Source organism: Canis aureus, chromosome 18 (genome assembly GCF_053574225.1).
Source record: "Canis aureus isolate CA01 chromosome 18, VMU_Caureus_v.1.0, whole genome shotgun sequence".
In the NCBI taxonomy this organism is placed as follows: Eukaryota; Metazoa; Chordata; class Mammalia; order Carnivora; family Canidae; genus Canis; species Canis aureus.
In genome coordinates, this window is record NC_135628.1 from 5,468,661 (window position 1) to 5,486,015 (window position 17,355).

The 17,355-nt window shown below is 41.1% G+C and overlaps 1 protein-coding gene and 1 long non-coding RNA gene across 15 annotated transcripts in view; one reads left to right on the top strand and one right to left on the bottom strand.

The window, feature by feature from the left end:
- Nucleotides 1-17,355, top strand: part of LOC144288530 (uncharacterized) — a 344,649-nt gene that overhangs the window by 66,112 nt on the left and 261,182 nt on the right. The gene's annotated exons all lie outside the window — the stretch shown is intronic.
- The window catches only part of CAV1 (caveolin 1), a 35,693-nt gene continuing 18,830 nt past the window's right edge, over nucleotides 493-17,355 (bottom strand). For all 3 annotated transcript variants that reach the window (XM_077856058.1, XM_077856056.1, XM_077856059.1), the window contains exon 3: nucleotides 493-2,707. In XM_077856058.1, the coding sequence (XP_077712184.1) occupies nucleotides 2,366-2,707 (342 nt within the window). In that variant the 3' untranslated portion in view covers nucleotides 493-2,365. The remainder of the gene's footprint in view (nucleotides 2,708-17,355) is intronic.

The following is a 17,355-nucleotide window of genomic DNA, read 5'->3' on the forward strand; positions in this document are numbered from 1 at the left end:
GAGAAGATGGGTTAAATAGATGATGAGGAGTGCCCTTGTGATGAGCACCGTGTGTTGTATGGAAGTGTTGAATCACTGTATCATACACCTGAAACTAATATTATACTGTATATTAACTAACTGGAATTTAAATAAAAATTTTACAAAAATAAAGCATTTGGTAAACTGCTAAACGAATCATTCTTACTAATTATCTTTTTAAAATTTTATTTAAATTCAGTTTGCCAACACATAGTATAACACCCAGTGCTCATCCTCTCAGGTGCCCTCCTTTAATACCCGTCACCCTAATTATAACTTTTATGGGAAGTAACTCATGCATGATGATGGACTTAGAATAAAGATCCCACCTAAATGACTTTGCAATAATTGACATACCTCCCACACACATACTATAAACATGTACACACACTACGTACATGCTCACCACACATAGACACAGACACTAACACATACATAACCGGTTTGGGAGAAAAACAATAAAGCTGACTGTTGAACTGTTAAACATTTTTATTGTGCAGGCTTGTAACCTTTACAGGACATGCAAGATAAAAAAGTGTAAAATATATCAGTAAGCATATAAAATTTCAGCAATCTTTTGGACCAGCAATTGATTCGCATGAGGGACTAGAACAGACATGTCTTGGGATACACAGTTTACAGATTGAGTCACAAAGCAATTTCCCAAGTGATTTTCCTCATATAAAGATAAAAATATCTTTACACTTAAAAAGTATGCAATATACTATATTTTCAGTTATGTACACTGTTTAAAAGTAAAACTATGTCCATGCCAGTGTCTGTTTTTAAATGCAAACTTAAACATAGGTAACAGGTTGATAATTAAAGTGTCAGAAAACTAGAAGAGATGAAAAATGAAATGAAGCAGAATTCCAATAGGTGTATGAAAATAAAAATAAAAGCGTATAACTGAAGGTTAAAAATAATATCCCCAAGGTCAGACTCTTAATATGAGCAAGAGGAATAAAACGCTTTTAGATGTACCAGGCAGCTTTCTGTATGACTCAGGTTTACAGGTGAAATTCCTCAGCTTGAGTTCAGAAGAATTTGAATTTATTCCAGCAAAATTACCTCAATCTCTTATTACTGCCTCCTCCCCCATCTTCTTTCTGAGCAAAGTGATGCTTGGATTAGGCCCAAAGCTCCTGGCAGGGGGAGGGGCTGTGTGTCACAGCATAACAGACGGTTACAAGTGCTTTACTTTGAAGGGGGTCACATTTGCAACAACTCTGACAGTCTCACACAATGGCCTCCGTTCTCTGAGCCCTTCCCCGGAGGCCCACTGATCAGCTGAAAAGGGAACACAATGTTCAGCCACTAAACCACCCCAGTGATGGATTAGTTTGGAGTCAGGAAAGCGTGATTATTCTTGAAAATAAACGAAGCTGAATAGACATGCTGACCTCATTCAGCTGATGAGAGGCAGGGAAAGTTGGCTTCCACTCCTGCCAGCCCACAGAGGGCTCGGTCTCATTCGTCCACCTTAATTCGTTTCATGGGGTTGATGCAGACCATACTCGATATGGATAAAGATGCTGCGTGGCCAAGTGCAGACATGAACTTCATCCAACTCTGTTTCTGAGAGTCAGAAACAAGCATGGGGAATGGATGTTCTAATTTTGGTCATCATGGAGGCTGCTGACCTAATGAGAGTTGATGAGTTGGACCCTATTTGAAAAGGAAAATGTGAAGAACAGGAAGGCACTTAGGGCTCATTATCTATATAACAAATAATTCAGGCACGGAAAGAATCACAGGTTAAAGTTTCAAGAAGTGTAAGGCATTAGTTAAGTTGGAACATGTGAATGCAGATTACATTTTCGAACTTGATAAAGATCATTAGATCCAACTGGATCATTAAAGTGAACGGCAACAATCTACTAACGCTTTAGACGGTTGGGGGGAAGAGTTTGCTCAAAATCTGCCCACATACCTCTACACTTAATGGCCATGGCCCGGAGTTCTTCCCTTACCATAAAATGATCAGTGTTTTAGAAAAGGCACTTCAGGTTGTTTGTTCTTTTTTTTTTTTTTTTTTTTTTTTCCTCCTCAGTTCTTCATATTTCTCTCAAATTACCTTTCAACATTAGGTCTATATCTCAGCCAATAAGACAGTGGTCCACATGCAAATAAGAATGTAAGGAAAAATTCTTAAATGGGTTTAAATAGATGAAAAATAGAGACAAATGATAGTTATGAAAACTGAGTGATTTCTTTGTTCTGAACCATGAAAATTCATTCATATACTGTTGCTGTACCAGCAACTTGAAACTTGAAATTGGCACCAGGAAAATTAAAAGGAAAAAAAAAAGAATCAGGTATACTGCTATCCTTAAAATGTCATTTATGTTTCTTTCTGCATGTTGATGCGGATATTGCTGAATATTTTGCCAACAGCCTCAAAGAACGGGTCACAGAAGGTGTGGACGTAGATGGAATAGACACGGCTGATGCACTGAATCTCAATCAGGAAACTCTTAATGCACGGCACAACTGCCCAGATGTGCAGGAAAGAAAGAATGGCAAAGTAAATGCCCCATATGAGTGCCATTGGGATGCCAAAGAGGGCAGACAGCAAGCGGTAAAACCAGTATTTTGTCACAGTGAAGGTGGTGAAGCTGGCCTTCCAGATGCCATCAAAACTATGTGTTCCTTCTGGTTCTGCAATCACATCTTCAAAATCAATCTGCAAGGAAGAAATGACAGAATGTGAGCTTACAATCGAAGAAAAGAGGAAAAAAGCACTACCAAGTATTCATAAATATATATTATCTATCATGTAGACATTCTGTGTGGGCTGCTCAAGGGTACGCAGCAGCACCGGCATCATTGGAACTTGTTGGAAACAGGTTATCTGGGCCCCACTTGGGCCTTATTGCATCTCTGGGAGTGGAATCCAGGAGGATTTTTAGCACGTTCTCCAGATGTTTCTTGAAAGTTCCTGCCTTGAAGTAAAACCTGGCGACATGGATAAGTATACAAGGTGCTCAGTCAAATGTAAATGACCTGTCCTAAGCTAATTGAACTCCAGTACAACAACACACACAGTGCTGAGGGGTAGTTAGTGTGTAGTTGATTGCCGAACACTCAATTGGTAGAACTTCTCTTGCAAATTAGATAACTATGAGCCGTGAGGACTCAAGAAGTCGTCGTGGGGTTGTGGGACTTTGGTAGAGCTTGGGGTATGATTTGGAGGGGAAGGGAGAAGGGCCCTTGGGAAGCTCCCAGAAACAAGGGAGGGTGACGCAATGAGTGTCACAGGCCGACAGACCTGTGCGGGCACAGCTAGAAAGATGGGCGGAGGCCAGTCTCAATTTTGTTTTACATACAGCGGAGGGTCTACTGAAGATCCTGGAGTGGGGGAACGCAGCCACAAGCAGCCACATCATTTATCAAGATGAATTCGACAGCAGCGTATGGGCCAGGGAGAAGACTCAAGGCAGAGAGACTGTTCCTGTGTCCCATGTTTAAGATGGTAGGGCCCAAACTGGAATTGTGGCCAGGAAATGAACAATAAAAGAATGAATTTCAGGGATGTTAAGGAAGACTCCTCAGGATCTGGTTACTTCAAGGTTAGAGAGAGGGAAAACCTCAGATGAGCCTGGGGATTCTGATTTGCCAGCTAAGGAAAACCAAGGTGACCTTACCGGCAAGAAGAAAAGTTAGAAGGGAAGCCGGTTAAAAACATGTTAAGGGAGAGCTTCACTTTTGAATTAAACAGAGCAAAGTCTTGAATAAAGACAGATGCAGATATCGGTGGTCCACGCCAGTGAACCCTGTAGCAGGCCCTTTTGGCGGCCACCGGGAAGTAATCAAATGAGTTTGGAATCACCTAGCGCTTGACAGTAGCCAAGTGCTTCTATATGCATCCCCTCCCTGTGGTCTGGGGTTTCAAACCGACCTAGAAGGTGAGTTGTTATCCTTTTACAAAAGAAGATACAGAGGTTCAGGGAGGTGAAGGGGACTTGCTAGTGTGAGGCAAATAGCGATGGTGGGACCAGAATGCAGACGTGACACCTTTCCCAGTAGCATTCTCTCCCATGGTACCTGTTACCCAAACCGTGAATTCCTAGGCGCTTTTATCTCTCTGGAAGGATTTATATGAACTCAACTGAAGCATAGGATTAAAGAAATTACTGCTGGAACGGTAGGACAGAGCCAGCTCGACTGCTTGGCAAAGGCAGCTATATGAAGGGATCTAATATAATTTGAAATCCAAACAAGTTGATGACTGCCAGCACCATTAGCAAACCAGGTAAGCTCGGGATTAGGGAATGAGGACACCGTGGAGCTTCTCAGTTCCAAGATGCCACCTTTGATTCAACACAATAAAACTTCTTTTGGAAAAAGTACATGATGCTTATCAATAGTTAAAGTTTATTTTCTAGAACATTCTGTTTCTTTTTTTTTTTAACATTCTGTTTCTTGATCTGTTGTTCAATGCCTTAATAATGCAATATGTGAAAAATGGTATGTCTGCAATTATGTAAATGAAGTTAAATAGATTTATTGTCATTCCATTTTTTTTTTTACCTGTTTAGATCTAGACTCAGACGTAAACATTTACTTGTGTATTTTAAAAGGTTGTGTGAAATATGTGGCAAGTCAGATCAATCCTTTAATGACATTTCTGTGCACTTTACTTAATTGTCTACTACGGCGTTTTGTTCTGACACTATATTTTCCCAAAGCGATTAAGAATAAAAGCCTGTGGTTTTTCTTCATCCAATTGCAAGATCCCCAGTAGTTTTATTTTTTCCAAAGATTTGATGAGGTCAAAATTAATTTTGTAAAAAGATTTGGTGAAGCCAAATTTAATAAACTAGAACAGACATCCTTAATATGGAGTCAAAAGATGAGCAGTTGTGGCCCATGAATGCCCTGAAATGGGGACATGTTTGGAGTGTACAATGTACTTATTAAAAAAAGGAAAGATAGTCTACTCTCAAAGGAGAGCAGAGAGCACCTTATTGGAGTAGGGTATTCGCACGTCTTTACAGAGCAGACTTGAAGGCTGCGTGCCTTGAGATTCTTTTCTTAGGGAACAGATAGTTACTAACATTTGTTGACTGGCTATTAGGATCAGACACTGTTCTCCTTTAACTCACATCAACTCTTAACATATTATTCCTAATTTGTAGGGGAAAATGCAAGGTTCAGAAATGTTAATAAATAGTCCAGGTAGGGGGATCCCTGGTGGCTCAGCGGTTTGGTGCCTGCCTTCGGCCCAGGGCGTGATCCTGGAGACCCGGGATCGAGCCCCACGTTGGGCTCCTGGCATGGAGCCTGCTTCTCCCTCTGCCTGTGTCTCTGCCTCTGTGTGTGTGTCTTTCATGAGTAATAAAAAAAAAAATCTAGATAGATAAGAGGTGGATTTGAAGTTTGAATCTGATCTGAAAGATACTCTTTCTTCAATCCTACATCACTTTAGAAAAATATTTTTCCTATTTTCTTCAAGAGAGTTATACTATATCATAGATAAAAAGCACATTAACAAAAAAGAGTTTGCTGAATTTTACTCTGCTGGTAACTGCAAGAATTCTCACACGGTCTCTGAGGACAATATTGTGATGAGGTTATACACATTGTACATACAACTAGTCCTTAGTGAAGATCTATAGACATATGAATGTGGGTGAGATTTCTTGATAATGACTTTTTTCCCTCAGCATAACTATAAATGCATTTTTTGGGAAATTTTTGGAAATTCTTAACTGCCAGTGAGCATGATTTATCTTCAGATAAATTTAGAGTAGGTCTCCAGGGGCGGACAGCAACATGACAAAATTAACATGTTATGTAAATATATTTAGTTCATTAGTTGCTATTTTAGTCCTGAAAATTAAGGATGGCTAAACATTACTAGAAGTATAGCCAAGCCAACTAGATACAGCTGAGAAAAAGAAAGTAAGGCAGGTTAAGGAAACAGATTGGAATCAGAAATAAAGCTTAGTTTCTCTCTCCTTCCATTTCTGCAACAGTAATAGTAATAGGATATTGAGAGGAGTACATGAGATATTTCATGTAAAGTGCTTAACATGGGTGTAGAGCATTACAATATAGTAAATGCTCAATAAATAGCATTAAAAAATTCTTTGCTGTTGGTGACTAAGCTTTTTAATTGCCCATCATAATAGAAACTATCAACCACAAAGCCCCAGTGGCTCAAAAGAACTAATTTCCATCTATAATGATCTTCACCACAGCTCTCTGAGACGTATGCCATTATTTCCATTTTTTTAGATGAGGGTGGTGTGGGAGGTTAAGAAATTGCTCAAGGTCACATAAATGTTAAGTGGCAAGGCTGAAACTTGTTCAATTTCAAGTGCGAGCTCTTTTTTGCTTTGTATACCTGGGATTATAAGCCCCTATAATAGTCTTACTTGCTCAGTTCTGACCCAGATAGATATGCTTCCTAAAACATTCACTTTTTGATTATTAAAGGAGTTACTGTTGAAAGTGTTTCCATTTTAAGTTAGGACATCTAGTAACTAGGATGTTTTGCATTTTTGGTACCGATTGTATTTTCTTGGCCCTGTACGGTATGTTCTTACAATCCTGGGCACCCAGCCAAGAACTCTCATTCTAACTGGCAGTTAAGGAAACTGAGGCACAGAAGGATTAAAATGGGCCAGACATTCTCAAGGTCCCAAGTGAATCAGTGGAAAAGCTGAAATTAGAACTCTAACTTCCTGATTCCCAGGCCTAGGCCTAGCCCTGTGCTCCACACTGTATCTCTAGAACTGACATCTTTCTCACCATATCCTTTTCTATCTACTCCATTCATATCTGTAGGTCTCCTATAAGTCTCTCATTACCTCCTCTCAGGTGTTGACTTGAAAACTATCTCTGTGTGAAGTTAGAAGACATGTCCTTTTTGCAGCATGAACATGAACATTTCTGTACATCTACTTAGGGTGAAGAAAACAGGAGGGAATATTATAAAAAAAAAACTTCAGTGCACATTTTGGTATGTATTCATAAAGCACTAGACCCAATAACGTTCTGGTAGATTATCAGTCATTCCAAAAAGAGTCAGTTCAAAATTCCCCATCACCCACAGTGCACTTTGGGTGTAGAGGTGCTTCCAAATTTTCAGAGATATTTAAAGCTAAAAGAATCCTTGAAGAAATGGAGTCCCATTTGAGAAGTCAATGGCCAAAGCTGTCAAATGACTAGATTAGGGATAGCTTCCCACCTAATGGCAGACACTGGATTGGAATTCAGGCTTAGGAACTCTCCTGGTCTCTTCTGCTACTGTGTGCTTCACCTCCCCTGTCAGTCTAGCTGCTCCATTCCCATAGCCAGTGCAAAAGACAGAGAGGCTTGCATCAGGACTTGAACATCATCTTGCTCTCAAGAGGTCCCACAGGTCCACTGTTGAATGAATGATGGTGCCTCTCTCTGATGACTCCCAAGGTGCTCATTGTTCCCATCCATCATTGGTTGATTGATCCCTCATTAAAACTATCACTCTGCATCCTGTTTCTTCAGGGACTTATTCCTCTTACTCCTTACATGAGGGTGGATCTTGCCAGACTGGAACTTCATCTGCTCACTTAAATTTGGATCAGAAGAGGAATTAGAGGGAGACAGAACATAAAGACTCCTAACTCTGGGAAACGAACTAGGGGTGGTGGAAGGGGAGGAGGGCGGGGGGTGGAGGTGAATGGGTGATGGGTACTGAGGGGGGCACTTGAGGGGATGAGCACTGGGTGTTATTCTGTATGTTGGTAAATTGAACACTGATAAAAAATAAATTTATTAAAAAAAAAAGAGACAAAAACGAAAACCAAGAGATGCAGGTGCCATTTATTTTCTTAAAATGAGATGCCTCAGATGAGGCTGACCCGCACCTCCAAGAACTGATTTTCTGTTCTGTAATCTATGGAATAAGTTGCCCTTCTGGCAAGAATCATTGTGCAGACCTCAAGATCAGAGGCATAAATGTGTTTCGGTGATATTTCTATGTCTTAATAGATGCTTTATAAGGAACCAACAGTTTATATTACTAGATTTTTATAAATGACATTAAATTCCTTTGTGCAGCATTGACTAATGATGCTATAATTTTGGAAAAAGAAGTCAACAGAAATCTAGCAGCGGATGTCAAGAAGAGCAATCTATCTTGTGTTTCGATAATACTTTGCTAATGTAATAAATCTAAGAAGGTTTCATCTTGTTAAAAGTATGTCACAGCAATATTTAAAATTTCTTTATCTGTACACAGGATTCATAAAATACGGGGTCATTTTTTGTCCTAAAATCTGGGCATTTTATTTCCGAGTAAGGAATTTTCAAGAAGGAAACTTTAAGTACATTTAGGATTTCATAAGCACTGAAGCTTGCATATTGTGTTTCTGTGCAGAGATATCTTTTTAGACTGCTAGCGGAAATTGTGAATGTAGTGGGTATATAGAATACATAATTAACAATATACAAGATGTTTACTGGAGACTTGTATGTTGTCTGCCCAACATCCACAGAATCCTAATTTATTCAAGTAATAGCAATAATCCTTTGATTGCACAGATAAGTTAGGGTACTTTAGACCTGCTGTGGTAGGGTTAGTCTCCTTGGTGAGCGATTGGTTTAAGGGAGACATTGTGACCCAGTTCTGGATAAATGAAAGTCTGCTGGGCGAGACTTCCAGGAAACCTTGATCTTCCTTGTGAAAAGAGACAGAGGTGCTTGATGTGGCCCTTTGCCCTTTTATCTTGTTTAAAATATGATGCGTTGCCTTGATGTAGGGAAGTCATCTTGTGACCATGAGGTGACATATATGTTTTAAAGATCAAGGGTATAAAAGATGCTGCTTTTGCCATTATCAACCTATAAAAACAATGGCAGTAGCTGTCCATCTCTAGACTTCTTATGTAACACATATATACACTTATTTTTAAGCCACAGCTATTCAGATTTTCAGTTACCTATAGCAGAAAGCATTCCTAAGTGATATAGTTACTAAAAGCTTTTTCTGTCGGTTGACATAGTAGAGTCAAATGTGTATCTCCACATTTAGAGATCTGAGTTCGATTTCTTTTTTTTAAAGATTTTACTTATTTATTTATGAGAGACACAGAGAGAGGGAGGCAGAGACATAGGCAGAGGAAGAAGCAGGCTCCCTGCAGGGAGCCGGATGTGGGACTCGATCCCGGGACTCCAGGATCACGCCCTGGGCCAAAGGCAGGTACTCGACCACTGAGCCACCCAGACATCCCAGTGAGTTCAATTTCTACCTCAATGTATCTTTCTAGCACTCCTAGACTCTATTCCCAGAATATGTTCCTAACCTGTATCAGAAAATGTTTGCTTTACACTAACTTTTAGATTTAGTAAAGCTTAAATAGGATGATAAGTTAACCATGAAAGAGATAAATTAACATGCTATTTTGTGATAAATATCATCGAAGATGGCTCTCAATGATTCCTTCTCTCCTACTCTCTGGTATTCATGCCCCATGTAATACCCTCCCCTTGAGTGTGGGCTGGAGTTAGAGATTTGGTTGTAAATAATAAAACCTGGCAAGAGTGATGGGGTGTCACTTCCAAGATTAGGTTACAAAAGAGTGTGGCATCTGTCTTGCTTCATTTCTGACTCTCTTGATTGCCTGCCCTGCTAGAAGCCAGATGATGCCATGTTGTGAGTTGCCCTATGGAGAGGTCCGTGTGGAAGGAACTGAGGGAAGACTCTGGCCAATAATCAGTGAGAAACTGAGGTCTATAGTCCAACAGCCCAGGAGGAACTGAATCCTGCTATCAGACGTGTCAATGAGCTTGGAAGGAGGTCCTTTCACAGTTGAGCCTTGAAGTGACTCCAGACCTGATGCCAGAGTTGTAGCCTTGAGGGCCTTGAGCCAGAAACACTAAGCTAAGCCACAGTTGGATTCCTGACATGATCCAAGATAATAAATGTTTGTTGTTTTAGGCCACTGAATTTTGGGGTAATTTGTTATGCCACCATGGGTAATTAAAACAATTCTAAAACAAACCACCTTTATTTTGATTATCATTTCTTTTTTTTTTTTTTCACTTCTTACGTTCTATTTCATTTCTCTTTTCTATTAGATAATTTCATTCTAATGCTTATAGAAAATGATACACAGTGAATATACATAAATATCCTGGAATTTGGCCTTTGGGGCAAAATTCAGAAATGTATGAAGAGGAAAGAGTATTTTCAACTTTCTTCAATTTACACCAAACAGAATGTTTAAAAAGTTAGGCTATTTACGGTGCTATCATTCATTTACTTAAAGTGGCTTGGATTTATAACCAGATATGAACCAAAGACTAAGAGCCAGCTCCATACAGAAGGCCCATCACCAAATCTGAACTCTTACACTTAATACTTGTGAGTGAACTAGCACAGGGGCCCCAATTCCTAGGGGTTCTCAGCAGGGTCCACGTGGCAAAGGAATCCACGGGAAGGCTGCTTGTTGAAATGTAAATACTCAGATCCCATTTCATTCTCAGATCAGATTCTTTGGGGCAGAGCCTGGGGGATCCGTATTTTTAACAAGATTTCTTCTCTTTTCTCCTACAAAAGACTAACCCAGAGTTCTGTCCACTTCTTTGGATCTAGTAACAGTTCCTTTTTGTCCAGGCTACTCTTTCCCCTCCATGCCTTGAAGCCCTTGTTTGCCTCTTTCTTCTCTCTGGAAGCTCCCCATATGCTGGATGGAATCTGGAAGTTGGTAGATAATGAATGGAAATTCTCTTTGAAATGCTTTTCCTAATTTAAACCTATAAATATGTATTATTGGACAAGGATGAATGACTTATTTATTATGAAAAACACACTAACTGGCCGTAGAAATCCTGATTTATTTTCATCATTCTAAACCCAGTAGAAACAGAAGTATATTTAAAAATACCAAATATATACTTCTGAAATCCTAATGTATGTATCAAACTCAATCATCCAGAAAGAAGATTTAGACTAACTGCAAGCTCCCTCCACTATTCTTACATATATTTCCAACATGATGAGCAGCCTTTGAAGTCAACAGAATACATGTGCATGAATGTGTGGGCATAGAGAGGGTTGAGAGCCAGTGCAATTAAATGTTACCAGAACACAGGAACTTTGCCTTAATGCCCACGAGATTTTTCAGGGGCAAGGCAAATACTCATGTGTTTACTGGGCCAAAGTGGCACCACTGAGGGAAAGGGCTGCAGTGTTCTTGCAGCCCCAACTAAAAACAGGAGGCCTGGGTTGTGTTAATGCCTGGAATTACTTGGATTTCCAAATAATGTATTTCAATACACAGCCCTAAGAAAAATGTAAAACACTGATGTGATTTGGGCTGCCTTGGGGTGGCAGGGACGCGGCAATCTCACCTTGCACAAGAACCTAGGGTTGCCTCCTGGAGAGGAAGGGAGATGGCTGCATTACTAATCAGAGTTTCAAGCTGAAAGAGGGTAAAATGGGGGTATTTCCCTAGTCTCTGAGAGGAGAGGGTTGGGGGGCAGGGGGAGGAATTCGTAGGAAATCTGCAGTCCTTGATCTGGGCCTGTAGCTGGGATGCTTGAGTCTCTTTCTTTGGACTAACATTCCTCTTGTTGCTTTCCAGACTTCACAGAAGCCTCAGAATAATGCTTCACACTAAGAGTGCCCTACTTCACTCATCTGCTTCTCTTTACAAACTTGTGAAATTATAGGTTATCTTCATAATAAGAATGGAAAATAGTCTTATTTTCCCACTAAAAACAGGTTACTTAACTAATAAATGACTGGACCACACCAGGACTTAACAGAAATCTGGGTCTGTTGCACCCATCTTGGTATCTTCCATAATACTTAGTAGTACTATGCACACGTTAATTAGCAAATAAATAATTCTTCAATAAATATACTCTTTTAAAGGAGCTATAAATGTCCATCGAAAGGATGTATGGCATATATATATATAACATTTCACTAACCATCACGTTATTTCCTATGAATTCATTGCCTGCTATCCTAAGTGCACTTTTATTTGTCAGGCTTTTTTTTTTTTTTTGGTGTGTCCCATTTTATTCAAAATGATGTTCTTATTCACCCTAGCCCTATAATTCCATGACCATTCTGATCAAAAGAAAGTGGAAGGTTGATTATCATTTAGGTGACTTGGGCACCATAGAAAGGAACAGTTCAAGCTCAGAAGTCTTTACCTTTAAGGAAAGATGGTTTAGAAAATATTAACTAAAAGGTGTTTTTGCTTGGTGGGGTTTTGCCCCAGTGATCTGTGTAACTACCATTGTTGTAAACCTGGCCTGAAAACAGTGGGCATGCATGGTGAGGTGGGGGCTCAGAAAGGAAGCAGGGGTAGAAACAGAAGTGGTAACAGCTGGGAGCAGCCCTGCAGGGGGTCAGCAGTGCAGAATGGATAGGGTGAGGGAGTGACCTTGGTTTTTTGCCCCCCTCTGTTCCTGTCCTGTGTGTGTGTGTGTGTGTGTGTGTGTGTGTGTGTGTGTGTTTCCTCGGTGCAGGAAAGGGGGCCTACAAGCAATTTGTACTTTCGAATGCATTTAGGGGACTGTATTGACTTCCTTGGCGGGAGTGTAGGGAGATGTACAGAGAAAGGCAGAGTGTTAGGGTAGTGGATACAGTTGGCCCTGAGCAACATGGCTTTGAACTGTATGGGTTCAATTATACACGGATTTTTTTAATATATAAATACAGTACAGTACTGTAAATGTGTTTTCTGTTCCTCATGATTTTCTTAATAACATTGTCTTTTCTATAGCTTGCTTTGAGAATATAGTACATAATACATATAACAATCAAAATGTGTGTTAATCAACTATTCATGTTGTCAGGAAAGCTTCTGGTCAGCTTATTAGCAGTTAAGTTTTGGGGAAGTCACAGTTAGACATGGATGTTTGCGTGGGAGGTTGGGGCCATTAGTTCAAGGGTCAACCGTATATTCCCAGGCAGCAGACTTTTACAGAGGCCTTGGAACGCAATAATTTACATAACGGAGCACTGTAGGCCTCACTGGGTTCCCATCACAGCCTATATTTGAGGAGCTGCAAGGCAGGAGTTATCTTCCCTGTTTTACAGGCCAGGAGGGCCTCGAGGGAGGTTGTAACCACTGACTGACCAAATGCAGGACTTAGTCTCTCGGATCCTCATGGAGCTCCCCCTCTATCTTACCATTCTTTTTAACTCCATATCAAAATTCTCGTTCTGTTTATGCAACCCTGCTCATTCAAATGGAGTCACATAGGTATTTCTGAATCCACATGCTCTGGTTGCTCTCCCTTGCCTGCACCGATACTTCCCATCCGAACCAACGGAAAATGCCTCCCTGACTCAGCGAATAATGATCTTCACCAGGTCAAGCATGTGATCCAAGCCACCGGATGTGGCTGTCCCCCTGCTATCAAACCTTCATGCTTAGCATTACCCTCACTCCCCAGCAACCAAGCTCCTCTATAGCCAGGACCCCTGGGTCATTTGACTGACCATTGGTTACCATGGTCCCCATTACCTCGTCATCTCACTCTGTTTTTTCCAGATTTACCATAACTTTATATCTCATTCCATTCCTGGAGGGCCAGTGGTTATCCAACATCAGTACACTCAAGGAGTTTCTGGGGAATGTTTGTTAAAATGCACATTCCTGGGCCCTGGGATTCTAAAACCGTGGTTTGAGGGTAGGGTCCAGGTGGCTGTAGCCCTCCCCCACATTTTGATGCAAGTGGTCTGGAAACAAAAGCAGCCTTAGGCTTCATTCTCTGCTGGGGAAGAGATTGCAAAGTCTGACGCTTATTTCTAAGTGGGCATGATAGTGGGTTAGTTACTGTGTTCGTTACTACTTTCGAGAGGCTGTGTTGTCCCCCGGTTGACAGCACAAGGGCTGGATTTGAATGTCAACCCCGCTATGTTACCTTACATAAGCTACTAAGCTTCTCTGTCATAGTTCCTCATCTGTAAATTGGTGGTAAAATAGTACTTATGCGTAGGATCATTCTGTGGACTAAATGACCTAACTCACGCAAAATGTCAGGGACAGTGCCTGAGCAACGGCCACTGCTACGTGAGGAGCTTCTGGCCCAGGCGCCCCAACCAGGAGACGAGGGGAACTATCAGGGATTTCAGGAACAGCGTTGGGAGATTGGAGGGCATACCCTGGAAAAGGAGAACCTCTTGGCATTCCTGAAATGTTTCAGGCAGGTGAATGCCTATTTTGCACGCTACCATCGTGCAAACAAGAAGGATTATGTCATTTCTACCAAGTACATCAGCCTTCTGGAGTTTATTATAAACCTGAGGCACACAGCCCAACTAAATATGCCCTGGAGAAGAAGCTGCTCCAGCTGACTGGGCTCCTGGATTTGTGAGCAAGTGACACCCACTTGCCCATGTAGTAATGGGACTCTCTTTGCTTCAGATGAATCCCTTTTTGCCTTCTTTTTCTTTTTCATTCATTTGAAAGTAACCGGCAGGTTTCTCCATCTTTTGCTCTTCGTAGGAAAGAGTGGGAATTACCCTAGGGTTTGTATTACATTTTGAAAATTTAAATTTCCCTGTTTTGATAACAAAGATACACATTCCTAGCTTACCTCCTGTTATGCATTGAATTGTGTCTGCCTCAAAAAGATAGGTTAAAATCCGAATTCCCAGAACTTCCGAATGTGACCATATTTGGAGACAGGGGTCTTGCAGCTGTAATGAGGATGAGGCCATACTGGAGTAGGCTGGGTCCTTCACCCAATATGGCTGGCATCCTTGTGAGGAGTTGGTAATGAGAAGACACACAGGGAGAAGGCCGTGTGCTTGACTGGGGTTATGCAGCTGCCAGTCAAGGAATGCCTAAGGTTGCCAGCAAAGCACCAGAAACCAAGAAGAGACCAGACGGGTTCCCATACAGGTTTCAGAGGGAGTGTGGCCCTGGAGACATCTTGAATCGAGCATCTAGGCTCCAGAACCATGAGACTATAAAGTTGTATTGCTTGCAGCCACCCAGTTTGGGGTACTTGTTGAGGTAGCCCTAGGAAATGACTATACGTCTCTTGGAAAAATAGCTGAAAACTGTTCTCCATGATGAGACGATTTCCGGGTTCCAGAGCGTTTTCATATTTCCTCAAGTAGGCTGTCCACCCTTTCTTTCGGGGGGATCCCAGGTGGAAATCTATAACCGCATTTGGTGTACCTGCAACCTGCTGGTTCTGAACCTTCTTCAGGAACCCAGGACCATCTCTTCAGTTCACATGGCCTCACATTTTTATGATCACAAACAGTGTCTAGTTGCAGATGGCTCAGTACAAAGCAAGCTGCATATCGTTTGATTCCTTATTTAAACCTTCCGGCTTCTGGTATCGATTTGGTGGCACTTGTTAATGTTGAGTGTCACCAAAAGAATGACATGGAACAGTGAACAGTGGTAAAAATAGACCATGCAAGGGCTCATGATAGGAGCCCCGAGACTGAAGCATTGAACTTGAACAGGAAGGAGTGATACCTTGGGGGCACTCAAGTGTGCCATCCTTGAGGAGAAATAACTCCAGCCCTTGGAAGTGTTGGAAGTTCTCTTTCTTAATAGAGAAGTCCTGCCTTGTTTAATGCAAGGGAATCTTATTCCATCCAAATAGGCAATTATACGGATTCATCCGGAGGCCTCACTTGCTCACAAAATTCTGTGTTTATACTTGGGAGTTTGTTATTCTTTTAAACTTCTGGGTGTGTCACGGGACAAATATGAATGATTACCACAGTAAAGAAAATAAAAGCTCTTTCCATTCTAACAGAGACACAAGAAGCGGAAATGTCTTCACCGTTTTCAAAGTACCCATTGGTCTGCAAAGACATTTGTCTGAACCAGAGCTTTTTAAATGGTCTCAACTGCTTTTCAGCTTCTACACTTCACTTCCTGATGGCAGAGGTTGTTTCCTACCATTCAGTCAAGTCAAACTAGGGTTACGAATAGCTTTCGTCTTACCTCACTGCTGGAATATTTTTCCCTCCAGTGCTGGGAGTCTGTTTATTAAACACATAGAAAGTGAACGAAATAAATCTCTGCAGGTCTGAACATTGCTAGGCCGGCGAGGAAAAGGATCTAAACTAGAGTTCTTGTCAGGTGTAAGCAAGGATAATCACAGCCCATTATGTGGCTCCCAAGACACAGCCCCCAACCTCTACCATGGGGTTTCTCTATCTGAGCACCATTGGCATTTGGGGCTGGATAATACTTTGCTTTTGGGGTGAAGATAAGGGTGCTGTCCTGTGCACTGTAAAGCAATTATCAGTATCCCTGTCCTCTACCCATTAGATGCCAGTAGTATCCCCCAAATTGTGACAACTGAAAATAACTGCAGACGTTGCCAAATGTCCCCTGGGGTGGGGGAAAGGGGGCATAATTATCCCTGATTGAAAACCACTGCTCCAGAAAATCAGAATTTTGATGTGATGAGATAGGACCTGAACTTTAGAAATATTTATAGCTTAGAATGCTTGTATATTTATTCCAGAAACTTTTGGTTTATAGTACTGTGGCCTCGTGAGCTCATTCATACACTTATTCATTCAATATGTATGAAGCACCTACTCTTTGAGGATGGAGGAAGCCAAACAAGGAAATAGAGCCAGAATAGAGTTGATGAGCTGGTTATGGGTCATTGAAAAGGGTGTGGTGCAAATGAAATAGAGATGGTCTCTGGCTGTTCAAGCTCACTCAGGAATCCTTACCAAGGAGAGGTGACGTCCCTCTGTGGTGCACTACCTTAACTTTTAAGGAAAAGGAATTCATTTTCTTGCTCTTCCTCAAATCAATAATCATTTGAATGGACACTGGAACTTTGAGTAATTTTGTTCAGGACAATGGCCCAAGCCCTTCCTGGCTTTAGGGCCTTCCCGCCTGCTCTTGGTTTTGCTTGGAACACTCTTTCCATCACGGTTCACCTGGCTATATTGGCATTATTGGTCATGTGTTAACCTAAATGTTCTTTCTTCAAAGACTTCTGGTCTTTGAAGTCTTTTCTCACCTTGATGTTTTTATCATCCAGCCTCTCCGACATTTATTTAATGGTTTGAGCTAGTGACTGAGTGTGAGAGAGAGAGAGACACACACACACACAAATATTTCTGCTACTAGACTATAAGCTCCCTGAAATATACTAAGTTAATACTTGCTGAATTAATGAACGAATTGATGAATGCTGCCATTTGCTACGTTATATTTCTCCCTTCTATTTACAAGAGCACCAACTTGATAAAAGCTCCTTTAGGAAAGAAGTTCTGAATGTCTTATTATCCTGTCCAAGGGTTATTAATTGCATTTATTGATTGCATTAATTTCTTCTAACCCAGCCACGGTAATTTTGGTAAATTAGTGATCAAAGGTGACT